Below are 27567 nucleotides of genomic sequence, written 5' to 3' on the forward strand. Positions count from 1 at the left end.
TTTTAGGTTTGATTGTTTTATTTTGACTTGAGATAATTAAGGTTCCGCTAAGGTTAAATAAAACTCAAATGTATTATAAACTTTAGTATATCTAGAAATTTTACAATGACAGTTAATAAAACAAAAATAACCAAATTTCAACACATTTCAATAAACAGATTTATTTTTCAATCAAAATATTTTAGTTGCCTCAGTGCGTTTTAAATACCTTTTTTGGTATTTGTATCAAAAATATATATTGCATACTTAGGTATTTTGAAATGGTGTCTTTTGTAATTGCCTACAAAATCGTCTCGTGTAAATAAATGATAATATATATTGGTAATAACAGTCTTAAAATACTTTAATATTTTTTTTAAACTATTCAATATAGAAAAAAGCCTGGATACTCTTAGTCTATTAAAAATATATGTCAAATTATAACAAGACTTGGCTTCAATGGGCATAAACATTGATAAAATAAGAAACAAAACAACGATATAATAATTGTAAATATACCTCGGCCAGGCTTTTTAGAAATATAAATCTTACGACGTAGTGAGAATCGACTACCACTCGATAGGACTAGAAACTAGATACAATTTGAATGAGTATACAAACACACAAAGAAATGCAAGCATTCTTCTTAAAATAAATGGAATCACTATAATATCAGAAGTTTTTCGCTTCCGCAGACCATAAATAACGAAACTAAGAAAATTTTACTACGTAGTTATTTTTGTTCTCAAGGCACATGTTTAGAAATGTAAAGAAATCAGAGATCGCAACAAATTTAAAAACGCATCATCCCTGCGCGATTATCACAACAGTAGATCCATTAGTAAATAAATTATAAAACTATACTAAATAAAAACATTTTCAATAAATAAATATTTTGGTGAGCTAATACTTTTAGTGAGTTAGGGTCCGCTAAATTACATGAAGCGTGTTAAGAGACGGACGTGTCTTGCTAGGTGAAGCGATAGAACTAGGCAACCTAGCGTAAAGCAAAGACGCGGCTCTCGTGATAAATATAATTGTGTATGATTCCCATTATTGCGCTCGCTCACCGTGTGGTGCCTGTTGGTGTGTAAGCTGCAAAATTTCTTCAGAGGCGAAATTGTCATTTTAAAAATCATTTACTAATCACCAGGATTAGATGGGCTATAGGTCAACTGTGAGTGCGCAAAAATGCGAGCGAGCGCAGCGGACGGATAACATTATTCCGGTTCTGGCGAATCAGGCGCATCTACGGCCGCCATGGTGATAGCTACCGCAGCCCGGACCTTCTTCAAATAACTGGCGCTGTCAAACTCCAGGCAACTCTGTAGATTGTTCCAATTGATTTTAGATTGTCGGCGTTAAATGTGCTAAAATGAACCGCTCCTTGGTTATGATAAGCGTATTTCTGTTAGAGACAAAGCAGTGCCGCATGCCACATTGGGTTAAGTATGAAGGATAGAAGCGCAAAGCAAAGACAGGTGCATTTTTTAAACATTTTTATATTCAAAACAATAGACATTGACAAGAACACAACACTGTTAATTTATAGAAAAGCGAAACACAACGTAAACAAAATATAAGCTTTCAATAAAGTCGGGGAAACTCCTAGTAACCTCTACCTGTACTGAACCCCTCTCGAGTATCCATTCTGTCCGGGCAGCGTGAATTGAAAACGGCATTAAACATCGTCCCAGTAAAACAGCTTATAAATATTTAAAAGGTTGCGTATCAACACAGAATATAATTATCTAATAATACCATCATATAAAAGACTATAACAACTTTGCGAATTTTCGCTACGTCAACACACACATAATTGAGATCATTTATTTGGTAGCAAAGGAATCAACTCTTAAACTAGAAATTTAGTCTTACGCTAATCAACCTCAGTGTAATCAAACTTATATTAAAAAGTAGCTTAGGGAAACAAGCTTAATTTAAATTATGCTTAGAAATCCAATTAGCCTACGACTTACATTTGAGTACACTGAAATTTTTTTAAGCCTTATAAACCTTGGCCCATGCTCTTGCGATATTAGTGCGTGAAGCATTCGTGCATTCCAGAATGCTCTTACGCAGATTAGTTAATCTGAACTCTTTTAAGAGCGAGAAGACTATATCTATTAACATTACTCAATCGTTTAATTACTAAACTTTGATGTAATCAAAACATTCTGGAACATACTAAATCATAAATTAGCACATTAAGAGTATTATGAGGAGAGGGGATCGCCCGAATCAAGCTGACGAAAAGATGACACGATCGCGAAATGACTTGGCTTATGGAATTAATTTAATTGCCTCTCAAATATGGCGAACAGTCGCAGTCATCATAAATTTTGATAAAATATTTCCGGATAAAGTCAAATCAATACTTTCAAGTAAGATTCCCAATCAGAATTAAGAGCGAGACGTTAAGTGAGCCAGGGAAAAATTGTGTCGAATTTCCAAATCATTTCGCGATATCCTCAGTGCCCGGTTAATAAAAGTTGCGGCAGAGTAGCGCCGCAAGGTAGTTGGGATGGTGGAGGGGCGGCCAGCCGCGGAAAGGGATGACGCGGGCCCGCGGAGGGGGTCGGTAGGGGCGAGGCGAGGGGAGCGTTACCTTGCGCGCGAGGTCCGGCGGAAAGGCAGCAAGGCCGGCCGGCGGCAGCTTGCTGAGGGGCGAATCCGCGTATTGCACCAGCGTCTCGTACGTGTATACCTGTCTTGTTCCCGCTGAACCTGGACACGCGTATAGTGTGTACTTTCACGCGTGGACTAGTTTTTGACGATGACCGAAATCGATTTTTCTACAACGCGTATGTGCATCGAAAAAATTTATATCCGGCTTAAAAATGTTTCAAAGAACATAACGCTGTCTGTAGTGCTTTTATCGATTAAAGGAAATATTTTCGATACATTCTAGAAACTCGAAACCATTTATGACAATCTTCAACAACGTGAGCGAGTGCCGACAAGAGTTTAGAACAATTAATACCAATAGCTTTTTATTAATTAAAAAAAATAATTCACGTATTTACACCTGTGTTGTAGTTATTCACTTAGCCAGAAACTTGAACATATATATTATTGAGTGCACACAAAGCTTATTGTTATTGACTGACTTCTGCATTCTACGTAGCGTGATCAAATCATGCTAAACGATAGTAATATCATGTAAAATTATTAACCAAAGGCTTATATATATGTTACGTTAATCATAGGCGCATGCGCAACATGAATGCAATTAAATACTTAATAACTTATATCCTACAATTCTGAAAGTATCGTAAATATTAAATACATAATTTAAATAAATGTGGAGTATATGTAACAGAAAAATGTACAATTAAAAACAAAGTCAATGTTGGAATTAGTTTTAAGAATGGAGTAATGATTGAATCGATTTGTGGATTAACTAAGTGTAATTTGGATACTTTATGTCAAATCTAAGTTTAACACTAATCGAAATTTTTAAAGAATTCGTATAGAGAATTGATCCTTCGAGCCGGATTTATACCGAGTGACTATTGTGTGGGTGTGCCTTACCTTGGTTCTTGTCAGTGGAGGTGGCACGCGAGAATCGTGGACGTCGCGGCAATGTGTCACCCTCGCCTGCACAACCACAACTCTGTACCCACCAGCCCCATACGATACAAACACCACGGTATTGTCTGATATTCATCAACAACAACTTTCTCATTCAAAATATTTCATTGTTTATACGAAAATCTAAATTTGCATGTATCGACTTTACTTTTATGTTGTTGAATTTTAATAGTTGTTGGTTTTTATAATTAAATTTAACTGTATCGGAATGTCGATGAATAGCCAAACTTGGGTTAAAATGTAATGGCGGCAGTGTATTGGGTATTAATAATGGCCGATGGTTTTATATGAAATTTGGAAAAGTCTGCCCCACTCGTGGTTCGATGTATATATACAGTCTTATTAAATACATAATCAAACAAATATACATTATGAATTACTAATTATAATATATATTATAGGTAATGGGAATGCGATGCGATCAACTCAAACCCTACATGCTTCAGTCAGTCGAGATATAAAAGTTTCATAATAATAAATACTGGAACCGATATTATAAAGTATTTATTTTGTATTTCTTCTGGTATAAAAGCACCTTTTTCGTACATAAACTATGGTAGACTTGCCGTCTAAGCAGCAAAGCGAAATCACTAGAAATCTTTAGGCTTGCGCAAGTTTCAAATGCGTCATTACATGCTATGTTAGCTAAAACGTTGGAGAAAATATCACTATCTTATGTGCAGAAAAACCAAACGTAAACAGATTATTATGTACTAACGCTAGAATTAGATTAACTGTAAACACCTACGCCGTAAAATTAGATTTCAATATTGAAAAAAGCTACAAATCCGAGCAATATCCTAGTAGTTTCTATGTTGAAAGACTGTTTTGAATTTAACTAACTTTCCATTAACAACAAAAAAAAACTTACCAGCCTGATTATCTTGAGCCGGCACAAAAACCTCGTCATCATCATTGCCATTTAGAGTTGTATCATCTTGCAAGATAAAAGCTGCATTCGGCCTTTGGGACAAAGTGAAGAAATCACCCGAACCAGCACCCATAGCTTCTAACGCGCTTGCGCTCTCAAAGTACTCGTCTAGCACCAGTTTTGCTGTCTGTATATATATGTATATATTTTATTTTTAATGGATTCAAATAAAGAGAGTAAATTTGTCCTCTATATATTGACAATATGTCTTAACTTACACAAGTTAATTTATCAAAAAAATGTGGTGATGTTTTTATCAATATTATATATGACTTTAATTTTAGAAAATAAAATTGATGAATGAAATGAATTTTCGAGATAACTTGCCTTAACGAAATCCAAGTTATCGCCGGTGATCTTAATAGAATTAGTGCCAAACATCACCGTGTACTTGTACTCTCCTAAAGCGGCATCATTCGTTGAGAAACTGTGCAGTAATGCTCTGTTGCTATGCGGAGATTTCTGAAATGGTTTTGTGTTTACAAAATAATTATACATTTTCTAAGGTTTAGTAAACGCTCTTTGGTACGCCCGCAAATTTCTATAAGGACCTAAATCAAACTACGCATTCATCCTTGAGTCATCATCGATATCTTTTATGTTAGATTTTTATATATAATTTATGTAAGGGTTACGCAATAAAGAAATAAAGACAGGAAGCATTGACGAAGAAATTACAAAAAACATGCCAAAATCGACCTCGGCTTACCTCGACCTAATGGGCTTAGTGTGTATAATTAAAAGGCCTTGCGTAGTTAGTTGTTATAAGTGTAGTGCTAATAAAACTGTGAATTAGTTAGTCACAGTTTTAAGCTTATCGCTTGAGGTTTTTAGTGAGATTTAAAGGAGAGTTATTTTAAGACACTAGAGTGGACTTTAAATTAAGTAAACATAGTAGTTATTAGACAAAAAAAGATGAGTGATAAATGAGTTTTTACTAACATCGTAAGTCAGAACTTATATTGGCACAAAGTTAAAAAGGATGGCTGTTCTAAGTTTCAAGTACTAAATGACCACTTGGAGGTGAGCAAATTTCATAAACCATTATCATAATACGAATATCTATAACTTTTTAGCAACCATTTTTTAACACCCAATAACAAATTAATATTCCACTTAACTATACATAACTTTTCTATTTGGTATCATGTATAGTATAAACGATAATTTTATTATTAAAATACACTAAGCCACAGATTTAGAGTCCTAATATAATCTACGAGTCGACTATCCTAAGTGAATTACCTCTCTAAGGCGAGGCACGGGTTCATCAGACCCATTTGAATCGAGCGAGGCGCGTGATGCTCCTAAAGGCAGGCCTTCCACACCTTCCAGCCTTACAGGGGACGCATTGCGCCTAATCGTATCGCCGATTAGGTGCTTGGCGTGGCTGAAAATGAAGATGTGATCTACAAGCGAAATATAAAGAAACAGGTACTAAGTACAAAATCTCCCAAAGGAATAAGGCACACAAATATGAATTAAAATTACAATTTCATATCCAATAAGTAATTTTTCTTACAAATGAATGACTTATGAAGCAGGTAAAACAATTAAATAACCGGACTTAGGACGATCACCGCGTTGATGAGTTTATCAATATTTTGTCATTATTTAAAGTATGATATAATTTTCAAAGTGTAAGGACAAAGTATTTAATAGCTACCTGAAGTTATTTTTAATATATTTTTCAAGTAGATTGCCTTAAAATTATCTTCTTTTATCATATATATAAAAAGAATCGACATATATTGCGTATATTTAATGAATAGATATTGTTGTAGACTATGTATTTCCGTGTTGTTCCCATGAGAATGTTAATTTCACCATGCCTCCTGCTGATAGAAGATCTTTGACAATTGAGACAAATCTTTGTTTTTTATTTTATTATTATTTATTTCCTTAAGATGTTGTAATAGTTGCAGCTCCTTACAAACGTTGTGTAAAAAAAAACTTGGCGATTAAAAAGAGTGGCGGAGAGTTTATTGCCAGTTCTTCTTTTCCGTTCTACGGCCTTGATTTGAGAACTGGCAATAAATGTAAATTTAGAAGCATTTCATGTATATTTATTTTTTATTGTGTACATTGTGTTACCTATATGAATAAATGATTTTTGAATTTGAGTTTGTTCGATGTATGTATTATCCATTCTAACCCAATTAATAACCACAAATCTATTAACAAGAAATATATAACATAGGTATAGTATTGAATTATGAATAGGAAATCTTTATACGTTAGAGTTATTTCACCAGTGAATAGTCCGTGAAAACCGCGCCATATCCTTATAAAGGTTCATAAGCATTTATGAGTCACGCATTCTAGTTCATGAGCCAGTGCGTCTATAACAAGCCGTAATCAATTATAAAGGTATCAAAATGGATGTCAGTTTATCTCGTAACACGTGTTTGAGAAAATTTGTATTCGATTCGTTAAGACAACTAATATTTAAAGAATTTTACAAAATGTAAAAAATAACGCAGAAAAAACAATCAGCAATTAGTATGGGTAACGCAGATGTATAATAAGCTTGAGAACTTTGAATTGTTTTATAAAGGAAGTTATTAAAGTAACAAATTATATTATAAAATGGGCAATAATCACTTCTACTATACCAACAAAATAAATATACCTAATTTGCTCAATTAAACATGATACAAATTATTACAATACATTCGTTGATTATACATACTTGACGTTCTCCTCATTGGGGCCAGTAATTTGCACCAAGCGCTCTTTGGCTCCCGGGCTCACTGAAGTGGAAGTAAAAAAAATTAAAACTAAACTATTAATGTCAAGGTGCCAATTGTTAGTCTTGTTATTTGAAAGCAAGCTATGTGAACATTATGAGGGTTAATATTATCACGACATTTGAATGAATTCCATTTATTTCCATTTCTTTTCTGGCAATCCATCAAGCAATGAGGTTAGCGCCGCAATCGCTGAACAAGATTGTTATATATTACTTTTCCATTCTCCTAAATGTCTTTAACGCTTTGAATTGATACTAAAATTAAGTAATGCTGTATCAGTCTTGTTTTAACGATCATAGTAATCTCCAGCACTGTCTGATGTGCTATAAAATGAGATTAAACATATTTGAAGGTCAAATCTGGCCATATGTCTGGAGAAAATCGGATTATTCCTGCATTATATGTTATAAAACAATAATAATACGCTAGCAACATTGCCAGTTTTATGTTTATAACATATTTGCATATTTTTTAAATATATATGGAGATATCCAGCACACCATGCTAAGCATCCCACCATCCACCGTGCAATCATACCTCTCTGAAACGATATAATCGTATCACTTAGCTCCTCGATCATGTGCACCCGTCTGCCCTTGATACCCATCACTGGAAACCCAAAACAATACTTCAAACTCTAAACGCAGTGACGTAAACAAAATGACCCGGTAGAGTTACGACAAAGAAATTAGACGCTACAACCATTCTTAAATTATTATGACTACCTTATTATAGTTTTGTCACGTTTATTTATTCGCAACTAGCTATGGCCCGCGCTTTGGGTGGAAACAGGAAAACTTAAAAAGATCTCATCGTAGAGACGGCGCAAGCGAATTTGTTAAATGTAAAGATTATTGCATATAAATGCCTCGTGACGATGGATCTCGAAACATTGTCTATTAATAAAATACGTATTTTAAATTATATTTGTTATATATAACATAATATCCATGATACTGATGTAATTTCCGGTACACTAGTACTGTATAACCCTACCGAAACTACAGAGATTATAATAAAATTAAAAATTGAAAGAATTATTTGAAACATTTCAGAATTCACGTCACTGCTCTACATAACTGTATAATTGCTACAATTGTAAAGAAATTAAAAGTTTATATATCCAAAAAAAAATATAGTCCATGCAATTTTTTAAGCTTTCCATTACGACATGCTTCACGTTGTATTTAAATCGTATTTACGACACAAAATACAACGGCGTTCTACTATTATTTCAAAATAATGTTGACATTGATAAAAAAATTATTTTAACAGACATGCAAAAATTAATTTTGACTAAGCTAAAAATACGCAGTACGTACATTTCATTTCATTACAAACGAACATGCGTCTAATAAGGAGTACTTTAAAAATCATGCAGAGAATATATCTCTAAATTACGACATAACTTATGCTTTATGTATTAACAATGTCATGCAGACCGCTTAACAAAAGAAATTTTAATCTTTATTGGATTAAGAAAACATAATATACATCAAATGTTTCACGTTTCACTATAAAATCGTTTTATAACCAGGTCAAATAACGTTTTCTAATATGTTATAAACATACCTTTTCCAGAATCAGCATTTCTAATTACAACCTCATCCTTAGAGTAATTCTTGCCAGGAATCTTAGTCGGTTTAGGGAATTTGCCTGAAGGCTTGATCACTTCCCCCGGGGCAAGTAGTGCCGGCGGCTCGGTGGGCGCAGCCAGCGTTGGGGACACCGAGCCGCCCGAACCTGCACCTTCCATGGTTGGTACCAGCAGCGGCTGTGCAAAAGTTGTTCTATGTAATATCTTTTATTGCCTTCATGACTTATTTTTTATATAATGAGTTGAAGCTGGGTTGAATTTCCATCAAAACAAAAATATTTTTTCAGGTTGGAATGTAATAAACGTACAGTGACGATCAAAACCCCCCGTCAACATTAAAATTTTAGTTGGTTTGTCTTGTGACATTAATTTTATAAAACATTCTATAATGTCAGAATCTACACAATCCCTTCAGTGTCACCATATAAAGATACACTGTATATAAATTATTTTAACAATATGGGAAGGTTAAACATAGTCCTAGTAAGTATCTAATATAAATATTAAACTTTGTACCTCAGCATGAGTACCACGGTGCCTGTAGTATTGACTCATATAATCCGACCCCTGCCAGTGTTTTGCTCTTAATTCAATTAATTCCAACAAATGAAGACGACTCTTCTTATCAAGCCTCTCATCCTGAGATCCATTTCGGAAAAGAACAAAGTACCTATGCAGAAATTTTTTATAAAATGTCAATAAAAACAATAACAAAAATAATATTGATATTGTTTACTAACCTATCTAAGAACTCTTTGTAGACACCTTCAAGCTGAGCACCATATAATTTCAGGTTAGAGTACATAGTTGAAATGTTACTATGAAGAGCTCGGTCAAACTGACCCTGCATCATTTGGTAAGCCACCCCCTCTGTCAGCATAATCAGGTCATCAACTGAAACAGACATCTAATTAGAACACATACTTTGCTTAGTGCAGAAACCACTAACAAGATTCTTACCAGAATTTATTTTCACATCTACTACCGAGTTGCGATTGTGTGCAGAACTAGTCGTCGATTTCAAGGGTCTGGGTACTTCAAGTTTTTTGACTGTGCGGGTCATTTTCGTTAGGGTCGACATGGTGCTGTTTGTAAATAAATCATCAAAGTTATGAAAATACAAGATGCAATATTGATAGATATTAATTGAATCAATATTATTGAAGAACGTGTAACCTTGTCATAATTTATTCATAGCTAATGAAACAATGAACAGGAACCTAGCTATCATAAAAATGAGCAACTCACTCATCCATGGCGACTTCAGTTTGTTGCAATCTACACAAACTTAAACCACTAATATCGGGCAAAAAGCGTGAAAAGTGAAAGTGATGACAATATTCTTTAGCGAATAAATTCAGTACAAATCCAATACGTGTTCATTACTCGTTAAATTGGGTTTTCTTTTATTATAAAAGGAAAGGTGAAAAATTTTGACTTTTTGAAAGAAGGAATATTTTACTCGATGTTGAATGTAAAGACAAAACAATTGAAAACTATAGAACTCGATGAAATAAGAAATAAACAAGAAAACTCACCTGGCTACGCCATTAATTCGCAATAAAAATAAAATTAGTGAAGTGACTTCACTACTTGCAGAATGAACATGCAAATAAAAAAAGTTACCGATTTTATTAAAGAATAACTAAATTAATAATTTACTATAAGGTGTAACTTTCATTTGGTAATACTATATTAGTTATAATTATTATCAGTTATAATCCGTAAAACCGTACTTTTAAACAGTTTAAAAAGAAGTTGAACAGCACTAGTAATTATCTATAAAAAAAACGGTTAAGCGATAGATAGCCTGTGGAAATCTGTCAGCTGTCAAATGGTAAACCTATTATGGCATTTTGAATGGTAAATTGTAATTCTTTGATCTGTTGTGTTTATGGAAAAGACGTGCGATTTGTGAGTGTTGTGTCTCAGTTTGAAAATAATTTCAAACTTTGATTTGAATAAAATGTTATTAAAATGATTACTAAGTATTTTAAAATAATTAATGACAAACCAGTATATAATGACTATAAGTATAAAGTGTTTATGTGAATAAGAAGTGTAATTTTGGTTTCCGTTTAGTTTGTGGAAGGTATGGCACAATTAAATATTTTTTAACGTGGTTTATTAAACTAATTTATCTACATTGTCTTAATTTTTTTGGTCTAGTTAAAATAAGTTTTTTAACATATTTTGTGTCTTTAAATTTATCATACAAAACTTGTATGAGAATTGCATATGTTTTTATTAACTTGCTTTCCTATAAGAATATTGCCCCAATACATTCATATTTATTTGTATATTTATACTTAATTGTATGTTAGTCAGTTACTTGTACCTTGTGCTTGTATATTGTTGCTATGTTATGTTATAAACTGGTTACTGTCTTTTTCTTTATGGCAAACATAAATTCTGTTGATTCTTGACTTCAATACATGATAAACAAGTTATATCAAGTATATGTAGTAAAAACCTTTAGTAATTCTTAATAAAAGTTAAGTTTTTATTGTTTCAGGGGCAACCATGCACAAATACTATCTTTCCTTACTACTGGTGCGTCTTCTGTTGCCTGGGGCACTCCTCCTTAGTAAGTCACTCACTTACTTACTTTTAAATATTTAAAATATTATGGAATAAAATTTATAATAAATTTATTAATTTATATGACATCATAAAAAATTACAGTCCATAAGGAAAATCATATTAGGGTAGCCAGTTCTCATTTGTGAAACAAATAACATTCAGATAAGCATCATATACAGCATTTAATGAGGTCTGTAGATTGCATGTCGCTAAGATTTTTAAAATATTTGTAGGATATTATAATATTATGTCCTACATACCTCAATACAGGTAAGCAAGCAAGCAAGTCCTAAACATACGTACATTTTGACGCAAGTGTGCAACCAAAACTTCTGATAAATAACACTAAGTAACGAATTTAAAATAATTATAATAATATAATTTATTAAGGTCTTTATAACTTGAGAATTGGGACACTGTGAGGTTACATTGCTTACTTAAGTGGACAGAGATATTTTTAACGTGTTTATAAGTGATTGACGCGACGGCAACTTCAACTCCCGAAATAAAGTTTACGTAATCGGAACCTTTTATAACGCTACAAGAAATTTAGGTAACGGTTAAATTATCGGTGACTAAGTAGATAAATTTTCAGTAATTGCACTTTGTATCAAAAGAAAATCTAATAACTAGCTTTTAATGTACTCTGTGAAATCTATTTATTAACGCACAAATATATAGACGAAATTTATATTTTTAATAAAACCCGGTTCAAAACTGCTGTTAATAATGTATCATTAAAAAAATCGAATAGATCTGGGAGACACCCAAAGAGAGAAACTTATGTGGGGATTATATTAATTCCTGTTTATCTTTACGGCATTTATGAAATGCTATATGATATCAAAATAGCACTAATGTCGCATTGCGGGAAAGGAGTAATGTATCCTCAGGGCGCGTCATTTTGGGTGCGTCCTCGCAATTTGATTTGCCCTACTGAACTCTCGACGAACACAAGACCAATGCTATAACAGCTAAATGAAACAAATAATTTTGCTTTGTAACTCGACTTGCAGGTTAAATGTCCTTTAAGATCTCCTAAAGCACCGATAGTTTTGAATGTGAATAGGTTTCACGTGACGGTGAGAGTGTCTTGTGCTAAGTGTTTCATAAGGCATTTATTTATATTTGTCTGTTACTTAAATAAAATACAATATCGTTTATGCCATGTGTGATATGTGAGCGCGATAATCAAAAGTGGAGTAAAAATAGCTGTCTGTTGCTATAAAACTCGATCGTATTATCTTTAGTAGTAAACAGCATATACTCATTGTCGTTCAGAATTTTCATTGTAATTCTGCCAATATAATTCTCCATTTTAATACAATCATATTACACAACATACAAAGCTTTCTTTTGACTTATTTGTGTGCTTGTGTGTTATCACTATGAATGATAGACACATAACTTGAAATGTGTACATTCTAATGACCTCACTATAAACTGTGTGCTAAAGTTACACCGGCGGTTTACACATTTGCCTCTAGTAGGCCATTCCACCTCTGAAATTTAATAACTAAGTTAAATCAAATTGATAAGATTTGTTTAATTTTTTTCCCAACTTTTTCTGTTCCTACGTTATTCTAGGTAAGAAAAGCTCAATCAGGTACGACTAATAAGGCTTAAAATTACTATGAAACAGTAAAAACACAGCTTACAAATAATGTACATTTTTTAAACGTTGTTGAAAATATGTGAGCCAAATTTGACGCCCTAGGCCTACTTAACCTGCTGGTAATTGCGCCACTGTTGCTATGGTTTTTTTTATAGAACAGGGGCCAAACGGGCAGGAGGCTCACCTGATGTTAAGAGATACCGCCGCCCATGGACACTCTCAATGTCAGAGGGTTCGCGAGTCCGTTGCCGGCCTTTTAAGAATCAGTACGCGCTTTTCTTGAAGAAAGTCGAATTGGTTCGGAAATACTACATTGGGCAGCTGGTTCCACATAGCGGTGGTGCGCGGCAAAAATTGGTATCTGTTACCATTGGCTAATTTTTTTTGTATGGAAAAATTATCATCACCGTGTTAACAAACATGGTAACTTTACACTACGTTTTAAAATACGGCCGTCAGCTGCCTGCCTTGTTAGCTGTCGCTGGTGCTCAAATCATTTGCTACATCGTCTTTCGATGTTGTTTTATCATTGTGCACAGTGTATTACGTTATTTCGACGTGGAACGAACGTTTACTTAACTAATGGACCACACCTAGCTATTTTTCTTTGTATTACAATCTGCAATAAGCTTTTTATAGATGGAAAAAGATTAACATTTCACATAGCGCTAATTAATAGCTATATTAATTAAGTATGTCGGAGCTTACACTGACTGCTAAATATTGGTCATAAAACAAGCATTGAATACTAAACCATAGATTAACTAATATTTCTATCCTATTCATCACATATACAATAATATATATCAATATATGATGATTTGGTATTTTAAAAGAGTACCGGAATTTTTTACGCCGGCTTTTTCTCTCGGCCTACATCCTCTGTCTTCTTTGCCGATCAGTAGGGATGTCTACCTATTCAAATTTAATTTCATGGAATAAGTAATTCCATAATAAACATATTTTATTTATTTTATATAAAAAAATGATATTTTATTAACGCTCTCAAACATCACACATATTAAAATGGAGACAATCAAACAACTATGAAAAATGAAGACATAAGATATACATATGTGGAAATGACATGAAAACTTGAGAATCAGGCGTAGCTATAATTGAGTAACTTCCTGAACCGAATAACTCGCGATATGGAGGCACACAAATCCCGTGGCGAATCAAAAAGTAGAAGCGAAGTCATCGTCATCTATTTACCTATTAGAAACAACTAATCTTCACGATACAGCTCAGATCTTTGGGTTGTAGCGCCAATGGTTTCCAAAACGATTTGGCGAAAGGTCTCCACGGAGATGCTGTGCTTCACCGAGTCTCCATTACAATTCGGTTGTGCAATCGACCCAATAATAATATCTAATATTTCTAGTTTATAAAAGAATCGCGATAAATTAGATATCGCCAATTGAACTTTTCAAGATCAAGGCACTTATATCTGTCGGTCGTCTTATTTAACCTTTGTTAACTTTTAACATTTAATTCTTAATCTAATTCTTGTAAATTGAGCGATACTCCATTACCTTGTTATAAAATTAAATAAGTCTTTTTAGAGTTAGTTATTTATTGGAAACTAGTGGACCTCATAGACGTTGTTCTGTCTTAACTATGAATATTGATTTCGAATTGGTATAGTTAACTAAAAATGCTTTATGATATAAAACAATCTTTGTTTGTTTTTCTGGAGCTTATAGTTTTCTTAATTTTTCTTTTGTAAGACCCTTCTCATGACACTTATCATCATTCTTATGAGGATCATTTTTATAGATGACTCTTTAAAATACTGAAAACGCCAAGATGACGTTTCTCTGTCTGATAATTGATATTAATATTTGTTAAAGACACAGGTGATAAAAACTTATTCATAATATTTCACAAGCATTTTATTTTCTATCCAAAACCACTAACTATTACTAATACTATGAGGACGGAGACGTGCTGGTATTGCATAAAAATAACATTTTATATGGAAATTTCTCATATTTATGTTTATACCATTATTCGTTTGAATTTTTAAAACAGTACCCAATAGACAATGCTGATGACGCTGATGGGCCTGACCCCGATAAATTAAAAGCTTGCTTTGTCAACTATGGGACTAAAAATTAATTAAATACTGGACCTTTCTAAGTAATGAACACCGCGGTATCAACTGTCACGCAATCCTAGATTCCAGTTATATTCATTACTTTCACCATCATTATGCTGAAATACATGTGGCGTGTTATGTAGCGCTTATAAAACCCCACGATTTTTAGGAACAAAGTACAATTAGTTACCTATGCTTGTAAGATATATCGGGAACTAAATAGTCTTTCATATAGATTTTATAACTTCACGAACTAGGATATAACTAGAGGTAGGTACGATACATGCTTTGACCATCCTTACAGAAATATTCGTCTCCAAGGATTCCCTACGAACACTTAACAGTTGGTATAATTCGGGGATTGAAAAGGTGTAAATTAACCAGTGTTATGCGATTTTACTGGTTATGAATGGAATTGTCGTACATTGTGTTACGAGTGCAAGTGTTACAAGGCTGTAATTAAACTTATATTTCCATATTCTTATGTACATGAATCACATCTATATGTATAGAAGTCATTTGAATATAGAACGTTTGATTTCCATTAACGTTACGGTTATCTGTGATGGTAATGATTAAATCTAGAGAACGTTGCAGTTAAAGATTATTCATGCATTTGTCCGTGAATTTTTGTATGTATTTAATAATCAGTACACAGCTACTCGTCAATGGCCATGCATATATCGTATTTGGCTTGTCTTATCACGCCTGATTCGCAAGGTCGTTGCGCAGTTCAACTGGTTGAGCCGTTATGATCTCATCACTGTCGAACTTGTTCTTGTACATCCTAATTAGCACCATAACTAGGCAACAATTAGGCCATATAATTATTTTTAAATGTGATTGATTACTATGACGTGATATACTTTTGTTTTCTATTAATGTAAATATTATAAGGTATTTTAAATTTTCTCCAAAACACATTACTTCTTGCGAGAAATGGACGAAAGCGTACAATCAAATAGTCAATCAAAATCTCATAATAGGGACATATGACTGATTTGTATGGGTAGGCGGACTCAGAGTGATGTCAAAGGTCGAACTTCGATAAAATTATATATTTAAATTAAAAATGTAGTAAGCATGAAGTTAGTATAAATAGAAGTTAAAAGTAAGCCGTTACAAAGACTCCCGAAAGTGAAATATGAGAAATAAAATAATATATTTTAAGTCTTTTTAAACAGCTTTTAATAAATACATATGTTAATGTAATTCGTGCGTTAATAGCACAGTGAACTTTATGTTACGTTACCGTCGCAATTACGATACAGTTTGGTGATATCCTGCTATTTTGAAAAGGTGATTCATTATTATTGTAATAGTAACTGATACTGCAATGCATCGCATTTAGTTACAGACATTTCAAAGTCTATGAAAAATCCCCTCGATGATAATATGCGGGTCAAGCTGTTTGGTTGGGAAAAGTATTCTATAATTATTTGTCATATATAGAAACTTCCCGTCTTAAGCAAGAGCTAATTTGGACTCACGCAACGGCTATGAAGGATCCTGATGTAGCTCTCCATAAAAAGACAAAAAACCCTTAAGTGAGAAATTGGGAGAGCAAAATCGGAACATTTGTGAGTATCGGCAGAATTGATGAGAAGCTCGTGAAATTGTTTTGTGGAATCATCATTACCGAAAGCAACTCAGAGAAACTTATTCCAGCGACCATACCAGATATACGACCTCCAATTGTTTAAAAGAGCATACTTCTCCATCAAAGGCCTCCAACGAAATGGGTGACTTTGGGCTGCAATGTCTCCCCTTTTTGGCGGTCCCGTAGACACTTGTTTATCTTATGAAAAAAATACATATTTGATTCATATTTTTAAATTAAATATACCATGCAGGATCGATCCTGTTAAGATTGTGAAAACAAATAATGTTTCGAGTTGGAAGGCGACAACTAAAGCAATATAGCAATGCTAAACTAACTATTAGTCTGATACACATTCTCATTTTAACACATGGAAACTGATAACTGTGGAAATAGTTTATGAAAACCGCACGTTAAAAACCCAGGCAGTAAACAAGCAACGTCGTAAATCGTTGTGTTTGTTATTTTTAAATACATTAATGCTAACACTTATAGTTTTTCAATTCTGTTGAATTTATTCCAGGCAGTTAAATTAAAAAAATGGCCGTAAAACCTTTTTTAGAATATGTATTCCAATTTTAAACACAACAAGGAATAACCATAGTTTATCTAAAGGAATCTAACTCTGAAATAGACTACAAAACCTATTAACTTCTATAAGCTATGGACATATTCTGTAACATACATTAATTCAAAGAATGCTTGTTTATATTTTGGAATTGATAAAATATGTAATTATAATGATTAGGTCATCGACATAACAGCAGCAATTTATTATCGAGTTGACACACGCGGCTTTATATAGAATTAATATAATTTGTAATGTCGGCGATGTAGTCTTAGATGTAGATGTAGATTAACGTCTGTATAACCCTCCTTCCTTAGTCCGATTATTTGGTTGTTGGTAGGCACAGAAAGCTGATTGCAGTTCTGTGATGCAGTATTCGGGATACAAATAATTGCCTTTTTTTAATACCACTCACCGATACTAAAATAAATTTCCTCGTCAGTCGTTGAGGCGATAACAAAAACTTCCCTAAACTATAACTAGTAATACGCCGGAATTAGTAAATCTCTGTCATTTCTATTTGTGTAATAACTTGGCCTAATTTTGTTTATCTAAATCAGTGAACTCTAATTTTTGTCTAGGATTGAATACGATTCAAATGCCGGGTGTATTTTTAATGTACTGGTTGACGCCCACATACTATTGGATCTGTGAGACTGCAGTGAATTAATACTACGTATTGGCGAAAATGAATTGATTAATAAAACTTATAACTACATTATTAAACATTTTTTTACGGAAACGAAATAAAATACATGTCGAACCAATTTATGAACTGGTTCTTCTATGGACCAAGACCGGTCACACACAACCCAACTTAGGTGTAGTTATTAACAAAAAGTTTTCATTCGAGTCTCACATTGAGTGTATAGCTAACAAATCTTCTGGTTTTATTTTACGCACAGCCCAACCTTTTAAAGACCCAGAGTGCTTAAAAGTACTATACTGCTGCTACGTCAACGTCCTTGAATATGCAAGTGCTATACTCCTGCCTTTATATAAAAAGGACATGAAATTACAACATATACTTTAATAAACAATCTTAATTTCAAGGCAAAAAGATGTACATATATTCAATTCCCCTCGCCACTGTTTCAAAAAAGAAATCCTAAGCACACTATCAGACTAATAATGTCATTGTATCAAGCTGATTTGAACACACAGGCTTCAGTTACACACCCACACTTTGCACGCAATCCCTCTGTAATGTTTTTGTTTAGTCTGTAAACCTTTTGATTTAAAATGTATTTATATTATGTTTAGTAAGCTGTAACGTTTTCTAAATAAATAATTTATTGAGTTCTCTACTTTAACTTTATATAAATATAGTATATCCCCCGCAATTTATATGTATTTAACGTGTAATTATGTGAATTATTTTTACGCTTATTGTTTACTTAGTTTTGTTAATAATTATACGTACTACAACATAAAGGCTTCTATAGGATTCGACTACTTTTATTTGTGTTTTTATTGCTGTCCAGTAAAATAAAAAGCGCTTTGCTTTTACATAAATTTATACATATTCGTATTAGCTAACGTTGTGGGTACTTTTTACTATAGTAGGTATCAGTTTTGTTTTCATTATTTACACTTATTAACATGAACACACCTAGTATTAATAGGCAAAGGTAGGATCACAATTCTATAAGATATTCGCATGGAACGACTGTATCGCTATCAAAGTCGTATACTACAATATATATTATTTCACTAAAAAATGTTAGTTCATTATTGCATGGGAATTTGGAATGCAACATTTTAATTATAATAATTATGATTAATATCACATTGTTACCGAGTTAGTCCGTGGAACTTTTTTTTTATATTCCCAAATGGCTAATAAAAACTATATTCCTCTTAACAACACTTCAAATTGAATAGGTCCGCCACTTATATAATTTATACTCTATTATATAAATACTAGGGTATATTTTGATTATTATGGTAGGTTACGTATCGCACGGTTTCGCTTAATAAAATAAAACAATATTTTCTCAATCAATAAGATGATTGTAGAGTTTAAAAACAAAAGAAGCGGAAAAGATCGATGTTTATAATTCCTTTATGAAGTTGCCTCTTCGGTAACGATTTTATAAAGTTAAGTGCATAACATCAAAGTGAATTGAAATAGCAGGTCAGTTAATTTAGTACAGAAAGGGAATGTCAATAAAAGCCAGGTCGGCCGGTTCCAGATAATGGAAAAATGGGTCGAACGTGTATACACCTACCACATACATCTAAATGTTAGCCTGGCATTTGGAGACCGCAGGAAAATAAAGCGAAATTGCCGTCGTATTTTGTTTTAGAGGAAATTCAGTACTAAGTTAATAGTTTGTAATACTGTTAATTACAATTACACGTTTTTGGGCATAGTAGTATGTTAAATATGATAAAAAATATGTATTTAGATATGTAACATTAGTATCAGCAAACATCTAAACTAGAATTAAAATATCTTAATGTTTTAGACATATTAGTATGTAGATGCAAAGGAATTTAAAATGTAAAGTGAGTGAACATTTGTCACATTAAATCAATGTTGACTAAGCATGCATGCACTTTTATATAACACGGTTAGTTTTCTCTTTTGCAAAACAAAACGCAGGATACAGAGAGACCGTGGTCGCGCTGTTGATGAATCAGAAGCAAACGACGCAGTTGTTTCTGGTTAAAATAATGGAATCGACTAATTTCAGTCACAAAACCTGACACTACGATAAGTTTTGTTACCATGGTAACTATATTTTTAGAGCCACGATAGCAGAGGCAAATAATAATAATAAATTAGAGTACAAATAATAATAATAAAGCCCGTTTATTTCCAATCTATACAAATGTTGACAATATGCAGTTTACATTTGTTATATACATTTTTTATCATCTTACTCGTTATCCTAACTTCCTTCAGTACGATTTATTTAAACCCCCTTCATGGGTAAAGACCAGCTTTTTCCATATTTATCTATTAGGCTCTCTTTCCAGTCGCTTCCAGTTAACGTAAAAAAAGTTAGTTCTATCCAACTTTTTTAAAGAGCTGTTATAAGCTAATCAGGTATCAAAATATTAGGTCATCAGTTTATCGCATAGTGGCTAAATGCGAAACAAAGTAACATTCGTAAAAAATTAAGAAATTTATATACCGGCTTATAAATTGCGTGGAAACGTGATTTGGCTCTGTGAATAACAATATTAGAAGTAGAGGTCTCAAGGACATTAGGCTGTAGAGCAATGGAACTTAAATTTGGGTCTGGTGACGTAAGATTCTATTTTTGTTTTCTGACTAGCAAAAGTCTCATACTACACTCAGTTCACCAACACCAACATTATTAATTCGAATAATTAAAAGTATTAACAGTTATACGTTAAAAATTTACAGTTAATTGTCGAAACAATGGTTTCAATAATATTACTGTTGCGATATATACTTGACTATATGATAAACCGATACATCATATAGCAGATAACACGTATGTGTTGATTGCATTGATTAGCTTACGTGATAACAATGTTTGCGCGCTTTTGTTTTGTTTTTAGCCCTAGCAAATTGTTGGTAACTGTGGCATAAATATGTATTAACTTAACACACAAAACTGATTCATTATCTTGCGTTTCGTCATTCTACAACACTAAACTAAGTGTTTTATGAATGATTTTAAATGCAGTGTACTGAAAAGATTTACATGAGGTGTTATCGGTACTTTTCGATAAATAAAGCAGAGATTGATGTATGGGTTAATAGTTTAAGTTATGTATTATGTGAAGCGTTTTAAAAATTTCGCTCTCGTATATAAACAAGCGTGAGCTGACACATTTACTTATTAAACACCTTTAAGAAGAATCCATTAGAAAGAACAACTAGTTACCAAAAAACAAGGTACCGTCATTAATTAATAATAAATGATTTTGTTTTGTTTTTTTACAGGTATCGCACTACGACCGTTCGGCCTCTCCCTCATATACCTCCTACTTTATTTGATAGCACCGTTCCCGCAAGTACCAGATTCAAAAACATTTAAAGGCAAGTATTCTACTAACCTCAGTGTGGTTCGTGTACACACAAGGCTGTGATCACGAACTTTTGAAACAATAGAACATACTTAAAAATATGTCTGCTTTCTCTGATTCATTAATTAGTCATTCAGTCATTATTCCAGGTTAATCCGGATTCCACATTATTAATGAAATAACTGTATTTATTTAAAACAACCCGTAATCTTTTGATCAGCGTTAATATGTTTTGTTTATGAATCGAGACAGTCACGCCTAATTTAGCTGATTTTCGTGTTCTGCGCTATGAAACACCATCAGAATTTTGTTGTGTTACATCAGTTTTTATGAGAGATGTAATGTGGCATTAATAGATTATAAAATGGAAATAAAATAATGAACGCCTACTTCTCTGTCTTCTCTGTTTCTCTCTGAATTGTAATAGCGAAAACATTTATCAAATAAACATCATTAAGAATTTAAAAGGTATTTAGATATTTTATTAGACAAAACAATTCAATAATTATCTATAATAGAAGACAACGTACAAAAAGATCGTACTAGGGAATGCAATCCCGACTCGGGATCGTAAATTTTTTTTAAACTATACGAGATCCCGAACCTTATAATTCACATGACTGAATACGATGAAAACTGCATGTTTGTGATAGTGAGGTTAATTAAAATAAAATATTATCTGAAAGAAAACAAAAGCCTTTATCCTTTAATATTACTAACTAAACAACTAACAATTTTAGTTACATGAACATAATCTAAACAAGTATAGCTCAAGGAGATTAAAAAGATTCGAAAGAGAAGAAATTCGGGTGATTTTGAAAGTAACTTCTAAAAAAAGAGTATCTTCTAAAGTGTATCAAGAGTGCTATCTGCTAACCGGCAGCTAATGTCCATTGCAATGTACCCTATGTAATGTGCAATGTCGCCTGAAGCGCCCCGAGTTTAGAATCGCTGACCATTGCAGCCCAATCCCGTCAATCTCGAACGGGATCTCGTCATATTATGCTTCGGGATTGATCCCAAAAAATTACACGGGATCTCGATCTCGCGAGATCGGGATTGCATTCCCTAGATCGTACCTATCATGGGCGGTATTATTTCACATCAAATGAGTCTCTTACCCATCTCCTATTGTATAAAAAACATAGAAAATACGTTATTTAAATAAGGAATGAAACTCTATAACGCATATGTAATAAATTGTTTGGTTCCAGGATGTAGAGGAAAATATCTTCTATTGAATATCATCGTATCCGTTCTTATACTTTTAATCCACGCAGCATGGCACAGTGTATTGGCGGCATTTGGAAATTATGGCTCCATACTACAAAAATACCCATTGTTAGAAGAGATTGGTTTGAATCTCGGTTTAGTATCCTACGCAGGGATAGAGCCATTAATGGCTGTACAATATTTAGCTCCAGAGGTAAGATTTTTTTTAACTACATACATAGAACACGATAAGCGGTTCTTAAAATAAAAAGCTTACCAAAATATGAGTATTATTGTATATTTATTTATTTTTTCCTTTCATACGATACAGTATATATGTTATATCAAAGTAATTAAGTGTAATTGAATTAATTGAAACGCTGCAATGTGATCAGTGTGATGAAAAATAACAGTGAAAACTGCATACATAATAAATTATATATATTAGGCTCGATAAATAAACGCAACTTACTTAATCCTTTTTTATAGTTGGTAATGACGGGTGTGTCACTGTTTGTGTATCTGATGGTACGTAAACTTCTCGTTGGTTCTCCTACGGAGGAAGTAGAGCGGAAGATCTCAAAACATCAGCAGTACCCCTTATTAACTAGTGCAGGTATGCTCTATAATAAAATTTAATCTTTTGGCTTATGGGATATATATATATATATATAATGGGAAGTTAACCGATCTATCAGAAAGGCCTGTCAAAAGCCTATAAGCCTAGCAAAACATCACAGTTTTTATTGAACATTAATTAATTATAATATATATATTTGATGAAAAAAAAAACTATAGGTACTAATAAATAGAAGAACTTTTATCAGTGCAGATCCTGTGTACGGCAGCGATATTTTACATAATGTGCGCTATTATTTACAATGCCGCTGTAACAAAATTATATAAAATAATTTAATGCTAAAAGATGTAAATTCTATAGAGTACCTGCGTCTAGCTATACTCTTGGGGCGTTACTCCGACTATTCAAGCAATCGCCACGCTTATAAAACTTAGATAGCTTGCGTGAGCAAAATGTACATTGTACAGCCTTGGCCTGTACAGTCAGTGCAATTGGACGACATACAAACAGAACACTGATTCACCTCCCTGGCTTTTAAATAAAAATGACCATAAATGCAATCTGGAGTCGTCGCTTTTTATTTATTATTAGTATATTAACGCCTAGTATGGAAACGTTATTATATTACGTATACGATTTTTTTCAGGAAAATACGTAGCCTTATTTCTAATAATGTTCTCTGGCATAATGCGTCCCAGTATCACTTCGGGGATATATTTCCTTGTATTCATGGGCGCGGCAACTGCTTGGGCGCTGGGACGGCCTTTGGAGCGTGGTTTTGCAGTTATAAGTAGATGTCTGATGTCAATAATGGCTGTCCATATAGCCGTGTTGCTGGTTTATCAGTGCTCTTGGCTCATTGAGTTGTATCCGCCTGATATGGATTTGGCCAGGTATAAACATATGAAATAGTCGCACTATTATTGATGCTAATGAAAAAAATTTTAAAAAAGGCGCGCGAGCCTTCTGGCAGTGCGAGCGTCAATGGGCGGCAGTATCACTTAACATCAGGAAAGTCTTACAAGTAAGATTGCGTGGAAATTAAATATCTTCTACAGAAGCGCCTGATTTTATTTGGATATAGCTACCGGAAATTTGACTTAATGGCTTCAACGTGCAACTCTTATCCTTGAATGAATCCCCGGCTGTAGAGTTTTTGTCTATGTGCGCAGTTGATACACGCAAGCTTGAAGAGAAAACATCGTGAGGAAACCGGCATGCCTTAGACTCAATAAGTCGACGGCGTATGTCAAAGACTTTCCTATAAGCAGAAACAAGTGATCACGAAAGAGATCTGAGACCTAGACTTAAAAGGTTATTTTTTAACCGTAACGCCGTAATTTGGTAACAAACATTCTATGATCTAGACGTTTGTTATGTACGCATAGTTTTGTTTGAAACTGAAATCAGATGAATCGCTGCCATTCCTTGAAGGTTTACATTTTTTTAAATGTCTGGAGTATTGTAAAAAGATAAGTAGGAGAGGCTTGACTAACAGCAACCATTTTGGTTTTCAGATATTTTGGTCTTACAAAACTAGTAATAATCAACGGTACGAATTCTTCTTCGAGCTTCATATACGAAGTTACAGAAGATCACAAATGGGCAACCCTAGCAAGTCCTCTAGTCATACTCTTTTCGTATTTCTTTCTCGCATTAGAGTCTAGGGAACTCTTCAAACCCAAGGTATGAATTTGGAAATAATCCTTGCATTTGAAATTAATTCTTTAACTGACTAATAGTTTTCATAGACTAGAGAATGGTTGAGCAATATATTATCTCATTTCAGTTTAGGTAGGAGCGATCACTATATTACTGGACATATTAATGATACATTATCTTATGGCAGTTCACTGAATATCAGCATGTTGTCTCCTTCTAACATTAACTGCAGGAAAGAGAGAGCTCGCTCAATTCATTCTTTAAATCTATGTTATTAGCTTTTTGGAAATGGATTTCTGGAACGGAAGTGGCATTTAACTCTCGTAGTTTTGCTACGTAGATTACACTAACCCGAACGCCATAAGTGCTTATTGCGTTTGATTTCTATTAAAGGTCCAATAGAGCTTTTACAGTCGCGATTAAATGTAAGAAAATATATGTTAAACTGAGGTTTATTTAAATTCTGCTAACCTGACATATCGAAAAATATCATCTCATTACAAATATACAGTACTTAAACAGGTTTAATTAGCGTAATTTAGTGATCTATAGAGTCCTACTTAATTTATATAATAATGAGTACACGAATGCAATAAGCGCCATCTATGGCCCATGAGCATAGGCTGTGGTGCTGTTACGACGCATACGCTCATTTTTCAAACTAATTACGGGGCGTAGGCGAAGAAAAAGAGTGCCTTAACTGGCGTAGAAGCGGGAAAAGTGAACGGGTCTCTATTAAGGGGTGTGTCCTTCCATCGGGCCAGCCGTTACGCTCCTAAGGAGAAATGGAAGAGTGCCGCTAATAAAGTCAGAGTAAGCCCGCCCCATGTGACATTCATAGCACTGGTGTAGATAGCACTATTATGTATTTATTTCGGGCTTGTAAGCCTTCGGGCTACGGAGTTTGTAACTTTAAAATATTCCGTAAAAATCCTTGTAATTTTAAAACGTAAACCGCTTTATCTTTAATTTTTTTGTCTGATATTACAATTTTTGTTTAGTATTCAATTGTTACGTTGTTACAAACTCATGTGTAGTCCTGGTGTAGTGTAGATAGATTAGTACTGGATTTGTAAATTATGATTTTTCTCTTAGCACAGAAACACAAAGATTGGCACAAAAGCAAGGCATGGCGTTTACTAACACGTTACATTTTTCAGTAAATTTTTATTTTTGCAGCCTATTTTCTCATTTATAGGTTGCATTTTCCTACATAAATTCCCAAGCATTGAGCGGGGACAACAGTGAGACTGCTCCTGTGGGTATAATGTTTTCTTTTTCTATAAATGCATTTATCATCAGTGATTGTCGGATTAAGATAAAAAAGATATATATAATTGCTGAAGTGTTTGTAAATTTCATTTATACCGGGGTCTAAAGACATCTCAGGTCAACTCTGCTTTTGCTTTATGACAATCGTGCTAGCGTCACTCGTAAATAATATCAGTGTTGCTAATTAATTGTGTTGTCTATGTCTGCATGTGTGTTGCACTAGAAAATTATTATAGGTGATCAAAATAGAGTTCGATAGATTTGTTTTTTAAATAGAAATACTTTTGTAAACGTAAAAAATTACAAATTACGTTAAGTAAAATATAGTAATTGAACTGATGATATGGCGCTTTAGTGATTCTTGATATATAAAGCTTTAAGTCCTAAACTGTCAACGTAAGTCTCAAGTCTCTCATGGTAACTTATTGTTTTAATAATTCAAGTCCGAGAGTTTACATATGAGAAATATCCGAAATTCTCTAGAAAATTTTAGTACACGGTGTCCTCATTAAACTCATACTTAACGTTCGTGTGTTTGATGGTTCTGTTTAGTTAATCAAAACAAGGAGTCCGAGCAAAAGATGGTCCAGTGTGAGGTCAGGTTCGGTTTCAAGGCAGCTGCACCAAGACTCTACTGGATCCGTCGTAGTTCCAGACGAAGGTATTTTTCAGAAATGAAATCTATTTTTTTTTGTTGACTGTAAAAAATCTATATGTACTAATACTTAGCTATGTCCGCAATTTTCCCTAAAATTTAGTTTTTTTAAAGTTAATTTTCTCTTGTCTCTCATATTAATAAAAATAAAAATGTAGTATTTAAAGCTATTCTTTCTGTTGTACTGTGTACTGTTTCTTTTACAGAGTCAGTCTTGGAAATTGAGGAGCCAACATTAATGGACGATATAGTAGCCGCTGTTGTCGATTTCTTCCAAGTTCTTGTTAGGTTAGTTTATTGATGTTTATTCGAAGGACGAAAGTAGGTTTTTATTGACAAATCTTTGTTAATCAATTTCCACAAGGAAGTAGTGTTATCTGCTAATAAATAAACTATATTGGAATACAACAAGGGACACAGTGAGACCATTATGTTAAAAAAGTGAAATCACTTTCGCGATTAACATAGTCTTAATATAGTAATATTCGAATACCGTTGTAATAAACTATGTTCCGACGAAGCAATAGCAAGGTAAAAACGTGTGTTTCTATTCGTTAGAGTAGATTTACTTAAATCTGTGCTTGCGTAATCCAAAGAGAATATATAGAGTTCATAGAGTTTATACGGAACGAGACCTTTCATGTGCATGCTTTCATATGCTGATATCACGGTTAGGTCATGACAATTTGACAGTTATCTTCATACGTAATATGTTTTTGTGAAGTATATAACATGCGAAGAAATGACGCGAAGCAAATATGAATTATATTAGTTGGCATAACTACCACAACGGTTTCTCTTTCCGCACACTCCAGATATGATATTAAGAAGACGAGACTTAGCGCGATCTAAGCGAC

General features: G+C 33.4%; 2 protein-coding genes across 14 annotated transcripts in view; one reads left to right on the forward strand and one right to left on the reverse strand.

The window, feature by feature from the left end:
* Window positions 1–71: 71 nt before the first annotated feature.
* Window positions 72–10469, reverse strand: LOC123706755 (eukaryotic translation initiation factor 4E-binding protein Mextli). 7 transcript variants are annotated; one of them, XM_045656147.1, is made up of 13 exons: window positions 10393–10469; window positions 9815–9939; window positions 9595–9748; window positions 9371–9524; window positions 8830–9031; window positions 7795–7866; window positions 7197–7257; window positions 5750–5894; window positions 4832–4966; window positions 4445–4631; window positions 3514–3579; window positions 2588–2706; window positions 72–1304 (listed from the first exon to the last, which is right to left on the reverse strand). In XM_045656147.1, the coding sequence occupies exons 2-13, from the start codon at window positions 9933–9935 to the stop codon at window positions 1200–1202; spliced, it is 1521 nt and encodes a 506-aa protein (XP_045512103.1). In that variant the 5' UTR covers window positions 9936–9939; window positions 10393–10469; the 3' UTR covers window positions 72–1199. The 7 variants fall into 7 exon arrangements, with proteins under 7 accessions (XP_045512103.1, XP_045512102.1, XP_045512106.1 ...); XM_045656146.1 differs by lacking the exon at window positions 10393–10469 and adding an exon at window positions 10103–10319; XM_045656149.1 differs by lacking the exons at window positions 72–1304; window positions 10393–10469 and adding exons at window positions 1464–1630; window positions 10103–10320.
* A 276-nt stretch (window positions 10470–10745) lies between these two features.
* LOC123706665 (piezo-type mechanosensitive ion channel component) overlaps window positions 10746–27567 on the forward strand; it is a 55104-nt gene continuing 38282 nt past the window's right edge. For 6 of the 7 annotated variants that reach the window (XM_045655970.1, XM_045655977.1, XM_045655976.1 and 3 more), the window contains exons 1-10: window positions 10746–10946; window positions 11370–11441; window positions 21247–21342; window positions 22544–22755; window positions 23031–23157; window positions 23768–24014; window positions 24639–24807; window positions 25982–26041; window positions 26608–26716; window positions 26917–26998. In XM_045655970.1, coding sequence (XP_045511926.1) covers window positions 11378–11441; window positions 21247–21342; window positions 22544–22755; window positions 23031–23157; window positions 23768–24014; window positions 24639–24807; window positions 25982–26041; window positions 26608–26716; window positions 26917–26998 — 1166 coding nt within the window. In that variant the 5' untranslated portion in view covers window positions 10746–10946; window positions 11370–11377. The remainder of the gene's footprint in view (window positions 10947–11369; window positions 11442–21246; window positions 21343–22543; window positions 22756–23030; window positions 23158–23767; window positions 24015–24638; window positions 24808–25981; window positions 26042–26607; window positions 26717–26916; window positions 26999–27567) is intronic. The other variant, XM_045655974.1, reaches the window with a different exon arrangement.

Source organism: Pieris brassicae, chromosome 3 (genome assembly GCF_905147105.1).
Source record: "Pieris brassicae chromosome 3, ilPieBrab1.1, whole genome shotgun sequence".
Classification (NCBI taxonomy): Eukaryota; Metazoa; Arthropoda; class Insecta; order Lepidoptera; family Pieridae; genus Pieris; species Pieris brassicae.